Source organism: Acanthamoeba castellanii (assembly GCF_000313135.1).
Source record: "Acanthamoeba castellanii str. Neff unplaced genomic scaffold scf7180000084770, whole genome shotgun sequence".
In the NCBI taxonomy this organism is placed as follows: Eukaryota; Discosea; order Longamoebia; family Acanthamoebidae; genus Acanthamoeba; species Acanthamoeba castellanii.
The window spans coordinates 680,016-699,212 of NW_004457532.1; the positions used below are offsets into that span (position 1 = coordinate 680,016).

Here is a 19,197-nt window from a genome sequence, read left to right on the forward strand (position 1 = left end):
GGAGGGGTTCTTGGCTGTCGCGCAATGACACCCAACTACGGCTGCGAAGTGCACGTGGCCCCACTGTGCATGAGGCATTAAGCCTCGGTGTGTTGTGGTGTGGGTGGTGTGGTGTGGTGAGAGTAGGAGCTGCAGCAGATGTGCAGCGACTTTGTCAACCAGACGCTGTCGCGCGACAACGCGCTGGCCCGTCTCAAGCGCGCCATCGACTTCAACAGCGAGGAGGTCGTCCTCAAGTGCCTGCTCATCACCGCCCGCAACTTCTCGCACGCGTCGCTGGGCAAGGCCGACTACACCTTCCTCCCGGTGGACATCTTCATGCTGCTCCTGCACCACCGCTACCTCGCCGTCAAGAGCGAGCAGCACCTGTTCAACACTGTCTGCACCTACGTCGAGGCCCACCGCGACGACCTGACCGAGGAGCAGATCAACGAGCTCATGGAGGCCGTCCGCTTCCGATGGCTCTCCTACGAACAACTCGAAGAGGTAACCCGCCCACCGCACGACACGCACGGCACACACGACACGACGCACGGCACGACACACGCACGCACGACACACGCCTGACATGGGGTTGGGGCAGGCGGCGCGGAACGCGTTGGTGCCGCGGCATCTGCTGGTGGAGGCCCTGATGGCGATCCTGCGCGACCAGAAGTACCCCGACCTCAAGCCCCTCCACGAAGACAACCCGAGGTCTGTCGTTGCCCTCCCCTCCCTCCCCCTCTCACTCACTCACACGGCTCCCGTTTGCCCGTCGTCGACTCATCGCGCGTTGTGTGCGTGTGCGATTGTGCGTGTGCGTGTGCGTGTGCGATTGTGCATGTGCGTGTGCGTGTGGTGCGTAGGCTGCAAGAGCGTGTGTCGTACGGAATTGAGTTCGAGTACCAGAGTGGCGTTGAGAACAACGACATCTTCTGGTGGATCGGGACCAACTCTGGCACGGACAGCTGGCAGAACCCGGGGCTCTGCGGCCGAATCAAGGTGCCCGCAGTCATTCCCCCCCACAAATCACTGCTCCGCTTTCGCTTTTCGTTCTTCGTTCTTCGTTCTTCGTTCATCGGTTTGTCATACGCGAAAGCTTACATTCTTCGGTGGTCAGGTGGCGATATCGTCGATTGAGAAAGGAGACCCCACGAGCCTGTTCTTCCAAGACCCCTCCGAATTTTGGACCAAGGCACGCACCACCGCACACACCGACCGCACACACCGACCGCACACACCGCACACATATGGACCGCATGCAACACGCAGACGTGCTAAGGATGGTGAACGCATTATCGAATGCGCAGGACGTGCCGGCGTCGTGGGTGCAATTGGACCTGGGGCCGAACCGGGCGGTGGTGCCCACCTTCTACACGGTGCGCCACGGCGGCACCTTCAAAGCCGACAGCCTGCGCACGTGGGACTTTCAGGGCTCAGTGGACGGCACCGGCTGGTCGCTGCTTCGCCGCCACGTCAACGACGAGGTGCTTTGATCGTGTCGTGCCATGTGTGCCATGTGTGTCGTGTGTGTCGTGTGCGTGTCGTGTGCGTGTCGTGTGCGTGTCGTTCGTGTCGTATGTTTCATGAGGTGCTCACGCGTCGGACATGTGCCTTTGTTCTGTAGTCTCTCAACGACCTGTTCGCCACGCATACGTGGCCGATCGAAGGGCAAACAAAAGCGTACCGCTTGTTCCGCATCCTTCAAACGGTACTGGAGACACGCACACGCACACGATATATCTACATATGTTATGACGCACGCACCGCACGCACCACACACACGCGCGCGCACACACACACATACACACACACACACACACACACACGACACTTGAAATGGCACACGCAACACACGACGCCTGATGATGCGGCATGCCAACAACAGGGACACAATTCGTCGAACCACAACTTTCTGGTGCTGTCGGGCCTGGAGCTCTACGGGGCGCTCTACGAGGGCAACATCGAGGAAATCAACCGCGACCTGCACGACGCCCACCTCGCCTACTCCTGAGATCTCGCCCTAGTCACATAAATCTTTCCACGCCGTGTGTCGTGCCATGTGTCGTGTCGTGTCGTATCGTGTCGTGCGGTGTTGTGTGGTGTTGTGTTACAATTCGCCAAAGAAATGAAATTAGTACATGTCGGCGAGCTCGGCTGATTTGTCGCCGCGGCTCAGCATGTGGAGGGCGACTTCGCCGCTCTTCCGTCGGAGGCGCGCCACCTTCTGTTCGACCCGGCGGTACACCGATGGACGCGGCGGCACCGCCACCGTTTCCTCGATCGTCGTTGATGATGGCAGCCGTTCCTGTTCATCGGGGTGTGTGTGTCATCGGCACCGCACACGCACACGTCAGCAGGCGCACACGTGTGCGATTGATCGGTCGAAGAGAGTGTGAGAGGAGAGGCATGCCTCGGTTTTGCTTCGCGTCGGGCTGGCGCGGGTAGCGGGGAGAATAGGCACACTCTCTGCTCGCCTGCTGCGCACAAAGTTCACACGCGTCCACGAACCTGCACAGTGTGTGCGGTGCATGCGTGTGCGGTGCATGAGTGTGCGGTGCATGCGTGTGCGGCGCGCGCGGTGCGTGCGTGTGCGGTCAATTAGATGTGGAGCGCGGCCGATGCCAGGCAGAAGAACGTACGGGAGCAGAGCTGCTGCAGAATTTCGATCCATTCTACCTTGTCGTGCAGGGAGGCGGCCTTGAGGTAGAGGGCCTGCGGTGGCCCCTCCGCCGCAGCGCCGCCGATGCCGTCCGAGCTCAGCGCGCGCGCTCGACCGAGGTGGTCGTCGCCACCCTCAACGCACACCTGGTAGTCGTCCTCGTCGGCGTCGTCGTCCAATTCCGACTCCAATCGGCCCTGCTGGTCCACCAGCCCAAACACACCGTCTCCACCTTCACCGCCACACAGCACGACACGACACACAAGACACGACACGACACGCACGTGACGTCAGCAATTTGTTGATAGAGGTGCGTGTGTGGGCTGAATTGGGGGGGTGAGTCGAGAACCGAAGGCGGAGATGTCGTTGCCCTCGGCTCGGGGCACGATGTGCCTTAGCTCAAACATGTACTCGAACTTGTAGCTCTCGCCCGACCTCTTCCTCGTACACAACTGTCATTGCGTGACGGGACCCGTGAATTCCGGTATGTGGTGATGCATGTGCGTGTGCGGTGATGCGTGTGCGTGCGTGTGCGGTGATGCGTTTGCGTGTGCGGTTGCGCGTGTGCGGTGGTGCGTGTTGCTGACACAAGATGCGTGTGCGTGTGCGTGTGCGTGTGCGTGTGCGTGTGTGCGTGTGCGTGTGCGTGTGCGTAGGTACCATGATGTCATCGAAGAGGAAGAAGTAGCGGGATTCGAAGCGTCGCGTGGCGATGTTGGTGCACACCTGCAGCGGGCCCTCGCGCTCATAGCTTCGCGACACCCGATCAAACAAATTCTGCGCATAATGTTTCAGTTTGTGAGTCTGCGTGTGTGCGTGTGCGGTGCCGCGTGTGCGTGTGCGGTGCCGCGTGTGCGTGTGCGGTGGTGCAATGTGCGTGTACGATTTGGGCTTCGCGTGAGGGGAACACGAGACTCTTGTGGACGCGGAACATCTTTTCCATGTTCTCCTCTCGCTTGCGACTCTCCTCCACCGTCCGGTTGATCTCCCTTGCACGTCGTGGTCAATAAGAAGAAATAATAATAACAAATAATAACAAAAACAAAGAAAATAACATTTAAAATGATAAATAAAGAGCATATAAATAAAGAAGGGGGAACACTTACTTGATCTGGGCCAGCAGGGTCTGTAGTTTGTGGTGCTCGGGCGGGCTGTGAACCGTCTGCTTCACCATGTCCTACCCGATGCCAACCATCATCAGACGATGTGTGGCACGACACGCACACGACACTCACATGACACGCGCACACGCGCGTTCAACACGCGACGCGACACGCACGACACACGATCATATGCATGGGGCAGGGTGAGGGTACGGTGAGGAGTAGTTCGTAGCGGGGCAGGCGCTGGATGGGGAGGATGAGGAAGGACTCGGCGTCCATGCCCGTCTTGCCGAGGCACTCGTCCAGAAAGCGGCGGAAGCGGGCGTTGGCGCGGGTCAGCTTCAGGAGCAGATCGATCGCGCTCGGGTGCTTGTTCACGTATTGCGTGTGCAGCTTGAGGTAGGGCACGAAGAAGAAGAACGCATCGACGAACGACGCCTTGCTGCTCTCCGCTGCAGCACTCAACCCATCACCACAAACCAGTCATTACACCACCACCGCACACACTACTAACCGCACACACTACCGCACACACCACCGCACACACCACCGCACACAGACCTTTCTTGAATTCCTCGAGCAGTTCTCGGTGCATGAGGTGCAGGGGCACCACTCTGGATTGAGGCAAGAGTGAGTGTGACAATCGAACGAGATGAGGGAGCAAAAATGGGGAGCGGGTGGTGCGGCACCGCCCGAAGATGAGATCGGCGTGGGCCGCCGAGATGATGGCCCGGTGCTCGCCCTGGGCCGCCAGGTCCTTCAACGGATTGAGGAACACCTGACGATGATGACGATGATGATGACGATTGATGATGATGACGACGACGACGACGATTGATGATGATGATTAGTGTCAGGTGAGAGAAGAGGGCCTTGAGGGCGGTGGTAGGTGCCTTGATGATGGTGTCGAGGTTTTGTACGTAGCTGGCCTCGGTGTCGATGAACTCCTTGCGCAGCAGCTCACCCTTCTTCTTTCGCACCACCTTAGAACTGAGCGCATGATCACAGACGCACAACGATCGTTTAAAACGAGTGCGTGTCATGCACACGCACACGCACGCACGCATACGCGCACCGCCGCACACGCACACACGCATCACGACACTTACTCGTCGGAAGAGAGGGCCGATGGGTTGTGCTGGCGCGGCGTGAGCGTCTTCCACACGAACACCGGGTCACCCTTCTTCGCCTCGCCCAGCTGCCGCCTCTTCGCCGCCCAACCGTCACTCTCGTTCTCGTTCTCGTCCTCGTTCTCCGCTCCTTCGCTCTTCTTCCTCCGCCTCCTCTTCGTTTTCGTTTTCGCTCTTTCTTCGTTTCCGTGTCGCTTTCGTTCTTCTTCTGGATCGCCAGGCGCTGGTGCCCTTTGTTCATCGCGTGGTAGAGCCGGATCGTTCCACCGCCCTTGGCCTTCGCCTTGGCGCCGCCGCCTCCGCGACCTTCACTGCCTCCCGCGTCGGCGCTCAGGCGCATGGTCAGGTCGCGCATGTAGGTCTTCATGACCCGCAGGTCCACCCCGACCATGCCCGCGTCACCTTCATCTTTTTCACATTTTTCATGATCATCTCTGTCGTCTTCTCGTTCGCGGTTGGGAGAGGCAGAGGGAGTGGAGAAGGAGCCGAGCATGGAACGCGCCCCTTGTCCCATCTTCGCGAACATGATTACCGAACCTCCATCTTCATCTTCATCTTCATCTCCATCTTCTGACGAGTCGGGGCGGTTCTCCTTCTCACCAAACCTCACCTTCACCTTAGCTTCATCTTCAGCTCGTTTCGGCGACCGTTTGGGCAGGGTGGGCCTTGGCGGCACCTTCGCCTCGCCCGACCTCGACGCAAACATCTTTTAGTTTAGTTCTCGTGCTTCTTGTGTTTGTCTTCTTGTGCGTGTTCCCTCGCAACGCTGGTAATATTAAAATTGATTTTAATGATTTTGGTTGGCTGGGACAGTTTGAAAAAAAAATGAGCGAACTGCTGTGGGAGTCAATCAACAACGATCGAGCTTGTCCATTTTGAATTGAATTGAAGAGCTAACACAGAAGAAGAAGAAGCAGACATGTCGAACGCAAAGGAGGAGGCGAAGGAGAAGAAGCTGAGGGAGAAGGAGGAGAAGCAGCTGGAGAAGCTGAAGAGCGAGCACGGGAAGAAGCTGAAGAGCCTCGAGGGCAAGCAGAAGAAGGAGCAGAGCGAGGCCATCACGAAACACAAGAAGGAGATCTCCGAACAGAAGATCAAGCACGACGAGCAGCTGGCCAAGCTCAATCTCAAGCACGGGCAGGAGAAGGAAAAGCTGAAGGTCAAGCATGAGGATCAGCAGCGCAAGCTGAAGGAGAAGCACGATGAACAGCAGGCCAGCCTCAAGAACCAGATCGCCGACGAGCGCAAGAAGAAGGAGGCCGCCGGCGCTGCGATGGCCTCGCCCCGAGCCGGTGGCGACGACGTCCCTGCCCCGCCCCCTCGCGACTAATTTATACTTTTTTCGGCCAATTCACCTCATCTTCCCTACACGCCCTCGTCTCATTTCTTTGTTTTATTCTGTAATTCATTCAATTTGGTTAATTAAACTCGCTATTCGTGCGCACCCAACGATCTCTTATTATAAATAAAGTAATAATTACAACAGAGTAATAAATGGCAACAAATAAATAACAACAGAGTTGACTTCTCGTGGCTACGTCGCACTACTTGCCTTCAAGGAGGTAGCGGATGGCCAGCTCGCTGTCCGAATCGCTCATCAGCAGCGCCTCCCGCACTTGCACGTCGGAGAAGCCCAGCTGCGACACCTGCGACGAACGAACAAACGCGATCAGCCGAAGAGAGAAGAAGACGACGACGACGACGACGAGGAAGAAGAGTGGTACCGTCTTGTAGGAGGAAAGGAACTTCTCGGCCTTGTCCACGTCGTAGTCAAAGAGCGAGAGGGTGTTCTGCACCTGCGCCGCGGGCGAGAAGCCCTTGTTGACGAGCAGCTTCAAGAAGGCCAGCATCCTGCCAACAGTGCCGCGTAAGTGTGTGTCGTGTGTTGTGTGTCGTGTGTGTCGTGCGACCCCACACGTGTTACTTCGTACCGCTGGTGCTGTTGGTCCTCCTCCTGCGGCGAGAGCCCAGCGGCGCCGCCACCGTAGGCCTTGAGCGCCTCGACGACGTGCGCTTGGCTGTAGCCTATGTGCTTGAGCCGCTCGTAGGCCTTCACGTACGCGATCACCTGTGTATTGTTGGCCGAGATGAGGTTGAGCAACTTTAGGTCACTCGACTTACGCGACCAAAGGCGCATCATCGCATCAGCGCAGAGACGCGCGGGGGAGAGCCGTACCGACTTGGGGTCGTTGGCGCAGTGCCTGGCGGCGATGTGCACGTGCTCCGTGTTGAGCGTCTCGTGCTCGCTGATGACCTTCAGGTACAGCTTTTCCTGGAAGGAAGGAGGAGCAAAGGCGCGACGTCAGCACGCACTGCGACATTCGCCGGCGAGGCGCTTGGTGTGGGGAAAAGGCTGGTGTGTGGGGTGAAGGGGCTGGCCACTTACCTGCACGGGATTGAGGGGCGCAGTGTGCTTCCTGGGGACGCTGGAGCCCGAGCTCGATCGAGATCGGTGGCCGCCGGTGCTTTCCGACCGAGGCAACACCGGCACCCCGCCTCGCGGACTTCTGGCATTCTCCTGTATGCAGTGGCGCGTGTGCGTGTGCGGCGACGAAATGTCAATGCGGTTGGATCATGCAGGAAGCGAAGGAGCGGATCCAACGTACAGCGCTCGTTCGTTGGATGTCGCCCGTGCTGCCCGATTTTTGCCTGGCCATGTGCAGCGGGTGGCTGTGTTTGTTGGTGAAGGTGGCCAGTGACTCGGTGGCTGGCTGTAGACCGCCGCCGCCGTGCAGATGCGGCGAAGGAGCGGAGTGCGGCGGCACCATGTACGGACCACCGTTGTGGGGCCCCGCAGGCAGGAACGGCTGGGGCTGGGGCAGCGGCAGGGGCTGGTGCATCGGTATCTGCGGCTGGAACGAGGGTCCGGGTCCCGCATAGGGCGACGCCGGCATGCCGGTGTGCGTCGGCGGCGGGGTGTAGGGCGAGTGAGTCATGCCCGTCGGTGCGCCGCCAAAGGGTGAACCGCCCGCGTGCACGCCCGGCGACGCGCCGCCAAAGGGCGAACCGGCCGAGGCCACGCCGCCGGTGCCGGCCCTCCGCCGCTCTTCGTAGTCCTTGCGCAGCTCGTCGGTGAGACGGAAGGCCTCGCGCTCCTTCTCGATGTGGGTGAGTATGTCGCGCTCGTAGGTGAATTCGTAGCCGAGACTGCCCCGCTGGCTCCGGGTGGCCAGCGCCGAGTCGACCTGGGCTAGAAAGGCGGAGAGCGCGGCGGGCGACGGCACAGGCGCGTTGGGCGGCCGCGAGGCGGCAGCCCCGCGGCTTGGGCAGACGGCAACCCGGCAGAACTGGAGGAGGCTGTGGCCGGCCGGCAACCCGCCGTCCATCGTCACCGGCCAGGCCTGGTCGGTGTGGTGCCCGTTCTGGCCCCGTACGTCTGCGCAGTTGTACGGCGACAGAAGAAAGAGAACACGGTCAACCCCCTCCCCCCTTGGGCTCTGGCGTGACCCAACCGCAAGACCGAGGAAGTGTACCGAAGGAGGTCGATCGGGGGACTGGCGGGAGCGACTTGGGCGAATAGGACACGGCTGCGTGAAAGAGAAGAGGATTGGGGGAGAAGTTGCGAATGAGGCCACGCGGCGCGTTGCAGGGCTGGTGGGTGGTAGAGCTCATCATAGAGTGGTATACCTGGCATGGGCGCAGAGTGTGTGCCAAAGCTGGTCACGGCCGGCAGCACAGCCGTGTGTCGTTCTTCGAGGCCGAGGCCGGACTGAGCGTGCAGTACCGGCGCGGAGTTCTTCCTTCCGGTCTTTGCCAGCGCTGCTCGGTTGGTTTGGTGTGCGACGAAGCGAACCTTCTTTTGTTAGTCGACCAGCGTCGTCGTCCATGGTCGCAAGAGAGGTCACGTGGATTCGCGTACCCCCCGACAAGAGTTCGGCAACCGCCTCCTTGTGATAGGCCACGGCAATGTTCAGCGGCGTGCCCTCCGGACCGACCAGCGTGGGGTCCGCATTCCTGTAAACGTAGACATGTGAGCCGCGGCAATTGAGTGGGAATTGAACGTGGAGGCCGCCAAGCCTCACCTTTCGAGCAGCGTCTTCACGACGTCGGTGTGACCGTAGCGCGTGGCATAGTGCAGCGGCGTCTCGCCGACCCTGTTGCGAACGACGTCGTAACACAATCACCGTGTGGCCATCATACAACTAACGTTAGGTTTGCGCCCACGCATAGCGAGAGAGAAAGAGAGAGGGATCGGACCTGGACTTGACGTTGATCTCGGCGCCGTGGTTGAGGAGCAGGTTGGCCACCTCGTCGTGACCGCCCATGGCGGAAAGGTGCAGCGCGGCCTCTCCGTTCATGTTCTGCACGTTCACATCGAGCCCTCGAGAACTGCGCACGTAGAAGAAGAAGAAGAAGAGGGAGAAGGCGCGCGAGTGTGTCAGCGTGCAGTCGCGAGGAGAACGCGCGCAACGACGACAACATACTTGAGGACAGTCTTGAGCAGCTTGTAGTAGTGGACGTTGTCGGCCTGGCGCGCCTTGGCCCGCACGAGGTAGTGCAGCGGCACGTCGCCATCTCTCGACGCGGCGGTCACGTCTTGATTGACGCAGAGAGATGTCTGTTATCACCCAAGATGGAATGGAAGAAAAGAAGATGCAAAAATGAAATACCTGCGCCGTGGCTGATGAGGAGATCGAGGCACTCGAGATGGCCACCATCGGCGGCATAGTGCAGGGGGGTCCAGCCGCCAAATCCATCCTTTGTGTTCACCAAATGAGCCAGCTTGTACTTACTGGTGAGAAGTAGCTTGAGGGCCTCGTGATTGCCCCCCTCGGCCGCGGTGTGTAGGAGCGTCTGGCCCTTCTCGTTGGTCTTCTTGAGTCCATCCTTGCCCACCGACTTCAACGATTTCTTGAATTCCTTCACCGATGCCCACTTGGATTGTTCAAACACATCCATCTTTTGCGTTTCTCTCCGAAGATCAGAGATGAAAGAGTTCTCCCTCGCCTTCTCCAGCCCTCGCCTCCTACCTCCAACCGTCGACGTGCTCAATTGCAATAGAATTGAACGGAATGCTTTGGGCCTGTACCCAACAACACAAAAATACTACACAACGCCCATCACCAGAAGGGGCACCAGCCGTGGTAGCACTGGCTCAGGTTCTCGGTGGAGGTGGCCTGGTCGATGAGCTTGGACACCTGGTCGCGGACGGAGAGCGCCGCCCGGAGCTGCTTGGTCTCAAAGTCCTTGCCGCGCAGCTTGGACGCGATGCGGTCCACCACCTCCAGCGCCTTCTCGTTCAACATCCCGTCCTGCTGCACCGCCTCGCCTCCGCCCGCTGTAGTGTGTGTCGTGTGTCGCGTGTATGTGTGTGTCGTGGCAGACAGAACACAGATCAGCCGATGTGAAAGTGCAGATCACACGGCAGGTGGAGGAGAGGCGTACGCGAGACGCGCCGCTCCAGCTTCGAACCGAACACGGAGCCGCTCACGACTTCGATCTTGGCGGCCTCGACGGCCGGGTGGTCGTTGAGATCGACGCGGCCGTTGTCGTCGAGGCTCGAGTCCGTCGGAGCCTCCTGGCCCGAAGGCACCTTCTGCTGCAGTAGCCGCCAGTTGATCAACGGGTCGTGCACAAAGGCCTCGAGCACAGCGATCACACTGTCCTTGTTCTCCCTGTGCCGAGCAACGTTGACAACGCGCACGACACGCACGGCACGATGCGACACACACATACATGACACGCACAACATACAGCCGTGAGCGTACGGGCCTGTGGCGAATGTAGCAGTCCTCGTACCTGAGCACGCGCATGACGTTCTCGGCGGTGCAGCGGAAGTTGCCCTCTATGCCGGTCACCTCCATGGCCCTAATCAGCATTCGGGTGAGCCGGAAGGGAATCTTCTCCTTGTGCTTGTCGCGCATCATCGCCACCTGTGGTGTCGTGTGTGTGTGTGTGTGTGTGTGTGTGTCAGTACTCTTCTTTGTTTTCTTGGCGAGCGGCGCACGCACCTCGAAGCAGTCGCCAAAGTCGATGTGGGTGATCTTGCCGGTGTTGCGGTCGAGCATGATGTTGGAGGGGTGGCGGTCGCCGAGGCCCAGGATGTAGCCCACCATGGACATGACCGCCAGCGACCGCGTGTAGTTCGTGCGCCGGTCAAGCCATACCTACGGTCCACTCAGTATCAAATTGGGTGCGTGTCGTGTTGTTGGTCGTATTGCGTGTCGTGTGTCGTGCGTGTCGTGTCGTGTCGTGTCATTAACCTCGGAGTTGGGGCTCTTGAGCCAGAGGACCTGGTCGAGGTCGTCGCCTTCGGTCTCGGCAATGCCTGACTCGAAGATCTCGGCCTTCTGGATGGTGGTGAGCTTCTCAAAGTTGGCCACATAGTCGTTGAACGTCATCGGCTCGCCGTTGGGCTTCACGCCCGACCCGCACACCAGCCGCAGCATGCACCTGTCAAGCGGGGACACACCGCACACAGTGAGCCGTCTGTGAGCCTCACGCCCGCAAGCAATATATATAGAAAGAATATATATCATATATATATCTATATGATAAAAGTGGTCTGCGTACACGTGCTCCTTGGTGATGGGCACCTCCTTGGCCTTGCGGTGGTTGGCGATCAGTTCGTGCAGCGTGTCGTGGTGCGGGACCTGTGACCGATTGCGCACGTGCGTGAGAATTGCTTGGAATTGCTGGAAGTCCACAAAGACAAGAAGGGAGAAGGAAGGGAGTACCCAGCCGATGAGGCCCGAGTGGGGCGACAGGGGAATGATGGCGTAGCGCTGGATGGCCATTTGCCTGTTGGTCGTCTCCCTGTCGGTAGCGAGGAGCGTGTTGACCAGCTCAAAGAGCTGCATCACGCGCTCGTCCTGTCGCAGGTCCTCATGACCTGAGCGGTGGTGGGTGCGTGTTAGCGTGCGGCCGTGCGTGCGTGCGCGTGCGCGTGCGGTGGTGCGTGAATGCGTGCGTGAGCAAGGGGTTGTCTCGAAGCCGGCGTGCGTACCTTTGAGGAGGAACGGGTATTCCTTCCCGTCGGAGCCCATGATCGTGAGCTTGCAGGGCCGCTGCTTGGACGCGAGCACGGTCAGCGTCGGCAAGAAATGGCTGATCTTGACGATGTCGTCGTCCTGCGTGCGTCCCTCGTAGGTGCCTGCAGACGGTCATGTTTTACACAGACGACGCGCGTGTTTGAAAATGGTTCAAAGCTATTGAATCGCCATTGGCCTGGGGCGGGGGGGGGATACCTGGCACGATCAGTCCCAGGTCGCGAACGGCCATGAGCTTGGGCGAGACGTGCTGCATCTCGATCGTCTTGATGTTGGGCAGCCTGGTGGACAGGTTTCGGAACACCTGGTGCCGAGTCAAGCAAGAGAGAGAGAGAGAGAGCGAGAAATGAATGGTTAAGTTATAAAGCTGCATGGTTTGAATGTGGGCGGTGCTGGTACGTACCAGGAAGTAGTACTCCCACGCCTGGTGGAGGTCGGTGGTGTCCTTGGTCTTCTGGTAGCGCTGCAGCCACTCAAAAGCCTCGGCCAGGTCCCGCCCGTACATGTGCATGAACGTAGTCTCGCGGGGCGTCTGGGCGCCCTGTTTGATTGTGGCCGCGTGAACTAGTTAATATCATAAAAATAATAGAATTAAAAAGAAAAAACAGAATAGAAAAATAAGGCGTACCACTGTGATCAGTTGGTTGAGGGAGTGGAGCTTGAGGATCATGCCCTCCACGTTCTTTTCGGTGGAGTAGAGCTGCCAGGCCTCTTCGATGCCCTCCTTCCACAGCTCTTGCCAGGGAATCGCCACTCGGATCAGTTCGTGCGAGACCAGCAGGGCAGCTTCCACCTGTCAACCCAGCAACACGTCTCGTCAAGTAACGCACGCACGCACGCACGCACGCACGCACGCACGCACGCACGCACGCACGCACGCACGACATGAAGGTAAGGAGTGGGTACCAGGCTGTCGCTGTGTTCCCGCATCTTGTCGAGGATGTAGTTGGCGGCGGTGACCCGAGCCGGAGCGTCGGACTTGGAGGCCACCGAGAGCGGATACACCAGGGCCTGCGGGTGGGCGCGGCCCACGTTGGTCAGGAGGTCGTGCGTCAGGCGCGCCACTGAGGCGACCGACGAGTGGATCCGGGCGATGAGCTGCGGGATCACTTGGAGCCATGTGTCGATAGACACGGTGGTGAAGCCCTCGATCAGGGTCTCCTCCACGACCTTCATGTGGCCGTACTCGAACCACAGCGTCAACAGACGCAGCGTGTCCTGTGATCGTACGTGTTAGACACGCACACGCACACGCACAGACGCAAACACGCATGCATGCACGCACACCACACGCAAACACGACCGCACACGCAGTACCTGGAGACTCTTGCCCTGTGGAGCGAGGCCGATTGAGCGGAAGAAGCCCCTGACAGCGGAGGTGAGCAGGCGTGGAGTGTGTTTGGGGTTGTGCTGCTTGCGGTCGGGCAGCTTGCCCCTGATATCCTTCGCCTCCGTTCTGTTCTTGTCCTGCTTCTCCCAATGCGAGATCACCTGTTGTTGCCGTGACCAGTTAGCGGTCATAATAATCCTAATAATCGCAATAATCATGAATATTAGAATAAACACCAAAAAAGTGGGGTAAAAACCTCAAAGTTGAACATGGCCCAGGAGTGGCAGGCCTTGTACCACTGCCCGTCGTACTGGGTCGCCTCTTCATAGGCGCGTAGGATGGAATTGATGGTGGGCTGTGTGGCGGCCGCCAGTTTAAATGTGGTTTCCACTAATGATTATGTTTAATATTATTCGTATTGTGGTGGTACCTCAGTAAGCCCTTCGTTGAGGTCGCGCTCCCAGTTGGCGAGAGTGAGGTAGCACTGGGCCAGCAGCTTTTTGGTGGAGCTCGTCTTCTTGTTGACTGTTCGGCACAAATCGCGCAGCCGTTGGAACAGTTGCTCCCTCTCCGAATTCTCGTCCACTGCGCAAGCACACGACGTACGAGCCTCGTTAATGCTGCACATCAAAACTGGGGCGGACCATGAGTCGACCAGAGGGTCGTGTACCTTTCGTTGTGTGCCAGCAGTGCTTGAGCCAGGCGAACCTGATCATGGCTTTGTTGTCTTGCACTGTTTGCGTGTGTGTGTGTGTGCGTGCGTGCGTGCGGTGAGCGCGAATCCAATGCAGCGGTAAGCAATTGGATTGATGTCTGTGGCAGGTGTACGCGATGTCTCGCCGGGAGGCGAGGGCTCAGCGCCGCCGAGAGCGATGAGAGTGTTGTGGGCCAGCTGCGGGCGACCCGACTTTCGGCAGAGGGATGCAAACTTGAGCCAGTTGTGGGCGTCCTCCTCGGGGTTGATAGCCATCGAGCGAACCAACAGCGATTCTTGCCACACCTGCAGCAGTCGGTCGTTGCCAGTTAGTCTTGCGTGCGCTCGGTGCAGAAGACACAAACTCGCCGCACGCGCACACGCGACACACGCGCACCACACGCGCACGACACATTACCTCGATATTCTTCTGCATTCCCTTGAGCCTCTTGGTCCAGGTGTTGCGCAGGGGAAGCAGGTTGTCCTTGACGCCGTCCGCTTGCATCTTCTTGTAGTCGATGAGCTCCTCCATCTCGGACAGAAGCTGCGCGCGTACCACCTGCATGTGCGCGTGCGTTGGTACGACACACGAAAAAGTGTGTGGCGAGGCACGGCCGTACGGCTTTGTAGGCGCGCGTGTAGCTTTCGCCAGCCTGCGCACGCAGCTCCGGGTCGAGCAGCTCGCGCGTTCGGTCGATGAACGCCTGGCTGGCGTCGAAGTTGTTCCGGTGGATCTCGAGCACCGCACGATAGAAGCTACCGTTGACGGTGTCCTCCGGGAGGAATTCGACGTAGGTCTTCATGTCGCTCCACTTGGCCATGTTCCACGCCGCACACGCCGCCACCGCGGCCATCTTCTTCTTGGCCGACGTATCTGTGCATTAAACACAAGCACAAGTATTCACATTCGGACATTTGGTGTTGTTTTGTTGCTGTTCTGTTGCTGGTGTTGTTGTTGTTGTTGTAGCGTACCCACGCTGGGCATCTTCCACAGCTCCTCCGAGAGCTCGGCCAGGCGCTTCCACTCGGCCATCGCGTTGAGGCACCGCATGCGGCCCATCGTGTAGTCCGTGTTGGCCGGTTCTTCGATCTAAACATTCCCCGAATTCCGCGTTAAATGGTGTGTGCGCGAGTGATGAATGCTGTCGGGTGAGCAGCGTAGCGTACCTGTTTCGCTTCGTACTTGGCGAGCGCGGTCTCCCATCGCTGGAGCTTTTCGTACCAGGACTCCTGCTCGATGTGGTACACCTCCTGCGCGTAGTGGAGCACGCCGGCGGCCGCCTCGGGCAGGTCGAGCTTGTGATTGATGCTGATCAGCGCCTCGCACGTCTCCCCCGGTTGCGTGCGGAACTCGATCTCCTTGTAGTGCAGCGCTTTGGCCCAGGCTTCACACTTCTCCGCAATACCTGAAGTGGTCAAAACGCAAATGACGTTAGTCGCAATGTGTGCATGTGTGTCGTGTGTCGTGTGTCGTGTGTCGTGTGTCGTGTGTCGTGTGTCGTGTGTCGTGTGTCGTGTGTCGTGTGTCGTGTCTGTCGTGTCTGTCGTGTCTGTCGTGTGTGTGTCGTGTGTTGCGTGTTACCTCCGAGGACGCTGGTGGATATGCTGAGCGGCTTGCCGTGTCGCTCCATGAATTCGCACAGGTTGAGCAGGATCTGCAGGATCTCCGGCGGCAGGCTGCGCTGGGAGGTCATCACCTTGGTGAAGCTGCTCACCACGTGATAGCGGAACTGCCCATCGAGCTTTTTTGACCCAAGCGGTGAATGTAAGCTTTGTTTGCGCACCACCGCACACGTACATGCACCACCGCACACGCACACGCACACACATGCACGCGCAGACGCAGAAACGAAGATTGACGTACCTCGTTCCACCAGCAGATGAAGGCGACGTTGAAGAGGTCCTTGGCCAGGGTGTCGACCTTGACCGCGGCGTCGTAGCAGGCGCGGAGCGAAGGCGAGTGGCTCTCCTCGAGCAGGTACAGTCGCAGCCGACTCAGCCATGCCTCCCAATCCTCCTTCGTGATCCAGTTCATCGTTTGGCACGCCTGGGTGCGAATAAGTGCGTGTTAAATAATAAATAATATAAATTATCAATTTATCAAATATAAATACCATAAATTAATAAAAATCAATTACATGAGAGGCTACGGTACCTCTTTCAGGGCTTTGTTGGTCGCTGGGGGTTTGTACTGCCGAGAGGCGTCGTCGCCCGGGGACGAGGGCGCGGAGATGAAGGACCCTGCGCAGAACAAAAGCGGTGGGTGTGAGCACAAAAACGAACGACACAACGAATCGAATAACAGAAGAGAGCGGCGGCGGCGAGTTTGGCACCTGTCGGAGAGGCTCCGCCGTCCGGTGAGGGCGATGTGCGGCCAACGCGGAGCGAAGCCCGGCGGGCCATCCGTCGTGACAGCGACGGAACGTCTTTCACTGCGCACGAATGGTTAAATTGAGTCAAATGCGAGTCGAGCGCAACAACGACAGCAGGGAGAGTGCTACCTGAACCTTGCGGCTGCGGGTCATCAGTGAGCGCTTGGTTCTTAAGAAGGCGGCCGATGAGGTTCTCGTAGCTGGCGTGCTGGATGCGGTGCTTGACGATCAGCTTCCGGATCTGTTGATTGAAAAGGAATTTGGGGGGAGTCAAGTGAAAAGGGGCGTCAAGTTGTCGCTGTGCTGCCGCTGACATTCTTCAAATACACTTGTGAGGTGGTAGGGGCGTAGTCGCACCATGGGGATGAACACGGCGAAGTCGGATTGGAGCTGGGGGATGAGGGCGCACAGGGTGTCCATGGCCTCCTTCCGCAGCTGTACGGCGGCCGATCCCTCGCGATCGATCAGCTTCGCCAGCGGGTGGATGATGTGCGACGCATACTCGGAGAACTTGAGCTTGGCGCACAGCAGGCCCAGCGTCTGCATGGCGCGCGCCTGGACATTTGCATGAAAGACACAGCGACGACGATGAAGACGACACAGCGAAAGTCAGCAATCGGCACTGATCGCACAGTTACAGTTAAGCTCAATGCGCACTACATACCTGAATGGGGGAGGAGACGTCGAGCTGTTCGTCGTCGAAGAGCCGAGTTATCGTGGGAACGAGCAGGTGCAGGTAGTCGGCGAGGCAAGAGCCGAACACCTCGAGCGCACGCAAAACGAACACCACCCGGTGGTCGAACATTGGCGCCAGGCTGGTCTTCCGCTGCATCCCCGAGCCTTTGCTCATTGCTGACCGTTGAATCAATTTTAGTGAATAAATGGACATCCAACAACACGCACACACGCACACACGACGCGCACACACACACACGACACGCACAATAAATGAATAGACAAGCGCCACGTACGCAGGATGAGCTCTACGCTGGACTCCTTGAGATTGGCGAGGCTTGAGTTGCGCGGTAGATCTTGGGTCGAGATGGAGCCCGTGCCTCGGGCATCGTTGAGCAGACTGGTCAAGAGCAGAGGCAGGATCTCCGGCACAAACACCCTGAACTCCTCGCCTATATGCGTACCGAGGAGTACCTCGTCATTAGCACAGTTGCGACGTAAATGACGAGCGTATCGGGTGTCCTGTGACGTGTACGTGTCGTTGATTGTGTGTCGTGTTGTTGATCGTGTGCGTGTGCGGCCATGTGTGTTGTGCATGTGGGTCTGTGCCAATGTACTTACCCAATATCTTGGCGAGCGTCCTCACAATGCGGATCGACTGCCGGAAGAGCGGCGTATGCCAGTTCTCCTTCACCAGCGCGAAGATGTCGTAGATGTAGGCCTTGATGCCCGATCGTGCGATGGTGATGAGCAACTTCAGGTGCTGGAACAGTTTTTCCTGTTTGTGGACACGTCAACAATAAATAATTAATAATAACATAACAACAATGCAACACTAACAAAATAATACATAAAAACATAATAATAATAATAATAATAATAATAATAATAATAAAAAACTCGCACCGTCTTGGCGTCTGCGGTGTTGGCCACTCGTGCTCGCATGGAGACCGTGCGGGCGTGCAGGAGTTGGAGGAAGGGCGGAAGTATCTCGGGTAGATAGGGCAGGAGGCGCACGCCCTCGACGTCGTACAGCTCCTTGACCAGCGTGTTGGCCACCATGTCGTGCTCCGAGTGCGGCGACTTGAGGATGGCCAGGAGCGAGTTGACCGCCCGGCCGAGGTAGAAGTGGTCCCAGTCGCCGTTGGCCAGGTTGTAGATCAGCTTGTCGCTTCCCATCGGCGACTGCGAGATCTTGGCGTAGAACTGGTTCTTGGCCGTGGTGGCCCGCAGCTGCGCATAAGTTGGAACGAGAAATAAACAGTTATATGAGCATACACCACACGCTCGACTGTCTCTTACAGGGCGACAGAACCTTCTTGACGAGCTGGTGCGCTTGCGGCGCAATGGACTCGGAATGGGTGGCTACAGTGGTGTCGTACGTCGACGCCACCAACGTCTGCTTGGACCCCGATTCCTGCCTCTGTGCAGATAGAAACACAATTAAAATGGTAAGCATACTATCATTCTAAATAAATAAGTAAATCAATAAAGAAGCAGTACCCTCTGGATTCCGATCTGCTGCAGCTTGTGGGTGTAGGGATCGAGTGCGCCCAGTATACCGAGCACCTTGACCACCTCCATGCGCATCGAGGGCAGCTGCTGGGTTTTGACCTCGTTCAAGATCAGGTCCAGCAGGTCCGGGTACCGATGGTATGGCTCGATCACGTAGCCTGCTCACACAGAACAAAAGTAACCAAGTCAGCAGAGTCACAGAGTGTGACCGGAGAAGTGCAGGTACCCGTGGCGCAGGCGAGCTGGCCCAGTGCGCGCATGGCGGCTTCCCGCCGCGCGATGGGGCCTTGCTTCAGGGTGTCGAGAATGAGCGGAATGAGGTAGTGCAGGTGCGGCACCACGGTTTCGCGACCCACGCGGGCCAGCTCACCGATCGTCGCGAACACGTGAGACCCAACCTGTCAGGTGCGCGTTTCGTGTGTTATTTGTTCGATCGAACACATGGTGTGTTGTCGTGAGCGACGTTAAGATGAGAGGAGAGTGAGAGTGAGAGCGCGTACAGCGGGGTTGCGCGTGCTGCTGTGCAACAACTCCAGGAGCAGGGTGTCCAGTATGGGACCGACGTAAGGCTTGATGAGGTGGTGCGACGATCGGATGAGGCTGCCCAGGAGTCGCGCGCTCTCCTCCTTCGTCCTGTTGTTGCTCAGCTCTGCATTGCAATGAAGTTGAGTGAGTGCCAAAAAAATGCAACAACGAATGTATGAATATAAAGATGATTAAAAGAGAAGAGGGGTTCGGAACCGAGGCC

The 19,197-nt window shown here is 58.2% G+C and overlaps 4 protein-coding genes and 1 pseudogene across 4 annotated transcripts; 2 read left to right on the forward strand and 3 right to left on the reverse strand.

Annotated features, from left to right (window-relative positions):
* Positions 1 to 138: 138 nt before the first annotated feature.
* On the forward strand, positions 139 to 1,993 carry ACA1_266500 (BTB/POZ domain containing protein; the record flags this gene model as incomplete). Its single annotated transcript, XM_004341452.1, has 6 exons — positions 139 to 486; positions 584 to 693; positions 846 to 981; positions 1,290 to 1,466; positions 1,607 to 1,690; positions 1,868 to 1,993. The coding sequence occupies 6 exons, from the start codon at positions 139 to 141 to the stop codon at positions 1,991 to 1,993; spliced, it is 981 nt and encodes a 326-aa protein (XP_004341500.1).
* Positions 1,994 to 2,113: 120 nt separating this feature from the next.
* ACA1_266510 (RhoGEF domain containing protein) lies at positions 2,114 to 5,580 on the reverse strand (the record flags this gene model as incomplete). The annotated part of the gene is given in 13 exon segments (XM_004341453.1): positions 2,114 to 2,287; positions 2,446 to 2,459; positions 2,622 to 2,873; positions 2,991 to 3,093; positions 3,302 to 3,418; positions 3,525 to 3,630; positions 3,748 to 3,818; positions 3,958 to 4,196; positions 4,306 to 4,358; positions 4,434 to 4,522; positions 4,665 to 4,734; positions 4,854 to 4,951; positions 4,966 to 5,580. 13 exon segments carry the CDS (start codon positions 5,578 to 5,580, stop codon positions 2,114 to 2,116), a joined length of 2,001 nt encoding a protein of 666 aa, XP_004341501.1.
* Positions 5,581 to 5,793: 213 nt separating this feature from the next.
* ACA1_266520 (uncharacterized protein) lies at positions 5,794 to 6,204 on the forward strand (the record flags this gene model as incomplete). Its single annotated transcript, XM_004341454.1, has 1 exon — positions 5,794 to 6,204. One exon carries the CDS (start codon positions 5,794 to 5,796, stop codon positions 6,202 to 6,204), a length of 411 nt encoding a protein of 136 aa, XP_004341502.1.
* A 214-nt stretch (positions 6,205 to 6,418) lies between these two features.
* ACA1_266530 (UBA/TSN domain containing protein) lies at positions 6,419 to 9,773 on the reverse strand (the record flags this gene model as incomplete). Its single annotated transcript, XM_004341455.1, has 13 exons — positions 6,419 to 6,520; positions 6,599 to 6,725; positions 6,806 to 6,975; positions 7,051 to 7,146; positions 7,261 to 7,392; positions 7,481 to 8,250; positions 8,348 to 8,401; positions 8,502 to 8,633; positions 8,734 to 8,828; positions 8,897 to 8,968; positions 9,072 to 9,203; positions 9,299 to 9,410; positions 9,485 to 9,773. 13 exons carry the CDS (start codon positions 9,771 to 9,773, stop codon positions 6,419 to 6,421), a joined length of 2,283 nt encoding a protein of 760 aa, XP_004341503.1.
* Positions 9,774 to 9,934: 161 nt separating this feature from the next.
* The window catches only part of ACA1_266540, a 12,512-nt pseudogene continuing 3,249 nt past the window's right edge, over positions 9,935 to 19,197 (reverse strand).